This window comes from Nicotiana attenuata, unplaced genomic scaffold, assembly GCF_001879085.1.
Source record: "Nicotiana attenuata strain UT unplaced genomic scaffold, NIATTr2, whole genome shotgun sequence".
NCBI classification, from domain to species: Eukaryota; Viridiplantae; Streptophyta; class Magnoliopsida; order Solanales; family Solanaceae; genus Nicotiana; species Nicotiana attenuata.
The window spans coordinates 128422-134123 of record NW_017670557.1 but is presented as its reverse complement, the minus strand read 5'-3'; the positions used below and the strand labels follow the sequence as shown (position 1 = coordinate 134123).

Here is a 5702-nt window from a genome sequence, read left to right as displayed (position 1 = left end):
GAATCTATTTCGTGTTAAAAATAATATATTTTTAATTGAGTTCTTAAATTATTCATCACTATTTGATTCAATTATCATCAATATATCTTGGTAAATAATACATTTCTCAAAGGGCAATTGATTTGATAATGTTAAGTTGAAAATGTGGTCTCCGAAATATGTGTTTGGTAGTGTATGTCTTATATTTAAGAAAAAACTGACAAATAACCGAAAAAACCGAAAAACCGACATAAATCGAATCGAGAAAAAACTGACTTAATTGGTTTGGTTTGGTTCTAATATTTGAAAAACCGACTTACTTGGTTTGGTTTCTTTTTAGGTAAAAACCGATCCCCTGCTTATTATGTTAACTTTTTTTTTTTTTAAATAAATATATTGGGAGATCTTTTGGGTTTCATTTTCCTACCCACTACCAGTCATATATCACCTATTTATCCCCTTTACTTTTTCTTTTAACGCCCTGTACCCTTCTCTTCCTTTTGGCCTTTCGTGCGCCTCTCCATTAGATTCTCCCTCAGATTCTATCAGTCTATTAAGTTTTCTTTTTCTCTCTTTTCGATCAAATCGATATTTGTACAAACTCAAAATAATCATTAATCACTGCCATGACGCTTGGCTCAGCAGGATCCAGTGTTGTGGGTGAGCCGCCGATTTTGGGAAACCCCCTTGCCTTTTTTATTTTTTTAAAAATATATTTTCTTGTTTATGCCCATATTGATTTTCTCTTCAAATATATTTCTATGCGTGTATTATATTTGATGTGTTCTTTGACTTGTGGATATTTATTGTCTCAGTTTTTGTTTTATTAGGAGTGTTCGTTCAGTTTTTATCTGGGATTTTTCTCATTTATATGTTGAAGAACTGCCTGATCAATTTATTTGGATTAGCTAGGGAGTAGACCTGATTGTGGGTCTTTTTGGGTTTTACTGTTATTTAAAATTTGCTGCAGTTTGCAAATTTTACATTAATTTTATCATCAAGATGAGTTTTTTCCCCCTTTTGGAGCTTCATATATATATATATATATATATATGTGTGTGTGTGTGTGTGTGTGTGTAATTCATGGTAGAGCCAAAAAATGTGAACTATACAAGTTTCCAATAACATCAATTAGTTGATTAAATATTAACTTAAAGTTAAAGTGAAGGCTATGGTGTATAGAGAAGACGTGTATAGTATTTATCAGATATGGGTGCGGATCTAGAGGTTCAGATCCTTCATGATCTAAATTTTAAGATTCAGGAGTACTAATCCAGGTACGGTGCGATGATTCAGCTAAAAATAATTCAAATATCTAAAAATAGAGTTATATAAATATGCCTAAGTTTTGAAACTTCTCAATACTGTGAGAAATAACTTTGTACATTTATCTTTCATTTACAAATAAATTTTGATTGTTGTAACTTTTGATTGGAACTCTTATTCTTACAAATAAAATTCTTGAAGAATTAGCAAATGTGTCAAGCTTTCACTACATTGATTTGCTTATAGTGGAGAATAAAGGGTACAATATTTTTTAACATATCAACTCCAATTTAAAATCTCATTTAAGAACTCTATTACTCCTGTACTTCCCCAATTTCCCTCGCCGAATGCTCGTCTTCCCATGTCCCTCTCTGAAGCTCTCTGCTTCTCTCCTCAAAAACTACATGATCCATTCAAGGCCTTCCCCAACGGCAGCATACCTATGCAAATATACCCTAGCTTTTGTTTTGATATCGGAAATCAAATTATATTTTGTCTCGAATTTCTCGGTGGCTTTTGGTCAAAGTACCCAAAATCGATTAACCAGATCCGGTACTAATCTCACTCCCACACTATCGTCGGTGTCATGCCGACACGGGTGAAGCACCGAAGCTGAAGAGTTCAACGAACTTAGTTTGGCGTGCATGATGGGATTGATTACTTTGTATCATTACCAGGGTTTGTGTTTAGCAATTGTTCTTGGTTTGCATTTCTTGCTGCCTTGTATCCTAATCTACTATATGTTGACATATCTTGGTTGTACTTGTTTGAATTTCTGCTCAACATGCTACAACTTTCCAAAGTGCTGATTGATTGCTCTTTGGGAGATATGGCACAATCAGTTCCTTTCTGCCTTTTTCTTTTTATCGTGGAACTGTGTGTTAGACCTATGCAGAATATAACTTGATTGTGATTTGTGCTTCATATATGGACCCTCAATAATTGTCCTCATAATAAAAAATATGGACCCTCAATAATCGCACAAAACACTTTGAAATTTTGCTGCTTCTTGATGGGGGCTCACTGTATGTTATGAAAACAGCTACTAGGCATCAATCCCAAGCTAGTTTCAATCTCGTGAAATTAGTTGACGTGCGGATAAGCTGGCCCATACACCACGGTTATTAAAAAAATGAATCCTCACTATCCGTGTCGCTCCATTTAGATCCATCCCAAAGCAATATTCAATAACTCAGATTCTAAAAAGCTAGAAGTTTGCCACACTTTACTGGAAAATAAATCTATATTAAGATCAATACATTCCAAACTAATGGGAGCTAAAATAAGCATGCCACTGACTGTTTGATGTGCTAGCAAATTTTTTTTAGATATCATTTCATATGGGAATGGGTTCTTGCCTTATTTTTATTATCTGAATTGTTTGACTGGACCCTTTAAGCGTAGCAGTAAAATGCCTAACAATTAATTTGCAGATTCATTTGGGCAACTTGGGCAAGTTTAAGTTGATGTTAGAGAATAAGTTGTGACTAATTAGGCTACTAATCACTCCGAATAGAACATGGCCATAGGGGTGCATTATTTCAACCCCCCAGTTCAGATTCGACTTTTGAGCCTTTCAATAGATTTATTGGTAATCCATGATCAACTTTCTTTGGTGGTACCCTACCCTTTCCACTCAGTCATTCTTCGTTGTGTGAATAAGGTCTTAGTCTGTGTGGGCATTCTGGGCAGATTGTAATAAGTCGCTAGTCGAAGGTTTAGATGGTGATACCATCACCTTAGACACGATCTTTTCTTATTCACTTGTGTTGGTGGCAGAGAGGTCAGCCCTGTGTTCTGGCTCAAGTATTTATGGATTATGGGCAAACGACTGGAACTGAACCCGGGCATGGTTGTCCGATCCTTATGTACTAACGGGAGAAGTACAACATGTAAATCCTTTGGATAAAATATCATGCTTTTCATAGATGAGAGGAGAATGTTGATGAGAGCCTATCAATAAAGTTTCAGTGCGTTTTACTTCCCATAATGAATAGCATATTCATGTTGGAGTTACTTGTGAGCAGCATATGTACTTTTTTTCCCCTTCCCTTGGCTTTACCTCTAGTTAGTGCCTCAACAAAGAGACATAATGCATTAACTTCATTTTTGGCTTCCAACACAAGCTTTGTGCGGAAGATTTATTAATATACTTATACATGTTACCTTCTCCAAAATAAGGAAAAAAAAGAAAAAAAGAGGCATAATGCATTTTGGAGTTCTTTTTGGGGGGTAAGTTTAGTGCCTTTTGGATCTCTCCGTCCTTTGACTATTTTCTGTCTTTTCGCGGGTAAGTAAAGACACTGTTAACCTATCAAATGAAGAACCTTTATCCTGCCATTTTACCAGAGCTCTACTATATCCAAAATATATATTTTCTTATGCAGAAATTGTAAGATTGTGATGGAGAAGTAATGGGTATGTCGAATTAGAATGCACTATGCTTGCATGTGAACCTCTTTAAGTCCCTTCTTACAGGTCTCGAAGTTTACTGGAATTTGGATTCATTATTTGGCATCATATGATAGGAACCGGAGGAAACTCTAAACCACAAACACTGTCTTTGTTATTGTTCTGCCATATAGACTGTGCACATCTAGTTCGAAGTGTGAAGCCTTTTCGCAATTCTGAACTGTTTTTCTTTGTGAAGATTTCACCAACCAAAATTTCAATTTCCTTGTAGTGCCTCGCAATTTTAGATTATTGGAGGAACTTGAACGTGGGGAGAAGGGTATTGGAGATGGGACAGTGAGCTATGGGATGGATGATGGAGATGATATTTATATGCGTTCTTGGACTGGCACCATCATTGGTCCTCACAATGTAAGCTTTCTTTCCTGTTTTTCACTTCCTACCATCTCTTCCTTTGGATATAGAAGACATGAAATGCTAATCCTACAAATTTTTTCTACTTGTTTGATCATTGTTTAATCTGCCCCTAGATCAAGAATGCCACTTAGTTATGTTTCATGGAGAATGTATGAGACATGAACTGCAACTTTTGTATTTAAAATTTTATATATTCCCCTTAGTTTCTATTCAAGGAGAATGTAAAAAGACATTTATGATGAACTTTTTTGGGTCTACAATTTTGTTTGTTCACTGGTCCCATTATATCCATTTCCGTAGCTCCTATGTCTTTCACAGTAAAAAGCTAACTTCTTTTCCAGTCTGTACACGAAGGTCGCATTTATCAGTTGAAGCTATTCTGTGACAAGGATTATCCAGAGAAGCCGCCAAGTGTCCGATTCCACTCCCGAATTAACATGGCATGTGTCAACCATGAAACAGGAGTGGTAAGCAACCCATTATTATAATGCTGGAATCTTAGCTTGCGTTGTCAAGCAAAATATTATGTGACAATTTGCATCTTCAGAATTGTTGCTCGTACGCTAAAAGATGATTAAAGTATTTCGAACTTTTGTTCACCATGGTTGAATTCAACACTTGCAAAATATGTTTTTAATGGTATTGCAATGTAGAATGGTACTAGTAAAACAAAAGTGGAGCACCACCCTAAAAGGATTTGTATCGTACAGGAGGTACTAATCAAATGCTTTATTCTCTGGAATAAAAAAATTGTTTCTTTTAATATTTGTTAGAGGTGCGCTTGCAAATTTTGCGATAATATTTGTTACTTTATGCTCTGTATACTAACCTAATATATTATGCCCTGTTCATGTTTATAGTGGCATACCTTTTTTTTTTTTGAATTAGTAAATTGACAAACTAGTTTGATGATCTGCTACATTATATAATTTATACAGGTGGAACCAAAAAAGTTTGCTTTACTTGCAAATTGGCAGAGAGAATACACTATGGAAGATATACTAACTCAACTGAAAAAGGAGATGGCCTCTCCCCACAACCGTAAACTAGTTCAGCCACCTGAAGGCACCTATTTCTAGCATTAAGGACAATAAGATAAGGTCTGTCGACTATGTGTGGAATTGTATTGCTGCGTTGTCACTACGGGAATTAAATTGTAAAGGGGGGAATGCCTGAAGAGGCTTCTCCTCTTACCTCCAATGGCATCTCGATCCCCTCTGCCTTTGTTTTTAAACTTGGTCTATGCTTGCCGTTTGATTAATGGATTTGGTTCTTGTGCTATCTTAAGCAACTCTTACCTCCAATGTCATCTTCTGCTTTCCTGTTTATAAACTTCCCTGTGTGAATCATTTTTATCATTATTGTTTTCTTTCTTCTCTCTTTTTGCTATGGACATGTTTTCACAAGAAAGAAACGTAGCGGAGGGCTTACATTCTTTTCCAATCTCAGTGTTTTCTTTTGGCATCTGTTGCTTATGCGTTGTTACAATGGAACTCAATTCGGCCTTGATGCCTGTGACTTCAATTCGGGAATTGAGATCTAATTGATACTTAAGATGGGTGTCTGATACCAAGTGTTCATTTTGTTTGAGGGAAACGATCGCTGTTCTGGATCTTTGGATATATATA

At 35.8% G+C, this 5702-nt stretch overlaps 1 protein-coding gene across 1 annotated transcript; it reads left to right on the top strand.

Moving 5' to 3' along the window:
• The first annotated feature begins 430 nt into the window (after positions 1-430).
• Positions 431-5443, top strand: LOC109240931 (ubiquitin-conjugating enzyme E2 variant 1D-like). The gene is made up of 4 exons (XM_019407624.1): positions 431-639; positions 3929-4068; positions 4416-4541; positions 5013-5443. The coding sequence occupies exons 1-4, from the start codon at positions 606-608 to the stop codon at positions 5151-5153; spliced, it is 441 nt and encodes a 146-aa protein (XP_019263169.1). The 5' UTR covers positions 431-605; the 3' UTR covers positions 5154-5443.
• The last annotated feature ends 259 nt before the right edge of the window (positions 5444-5702 follow it).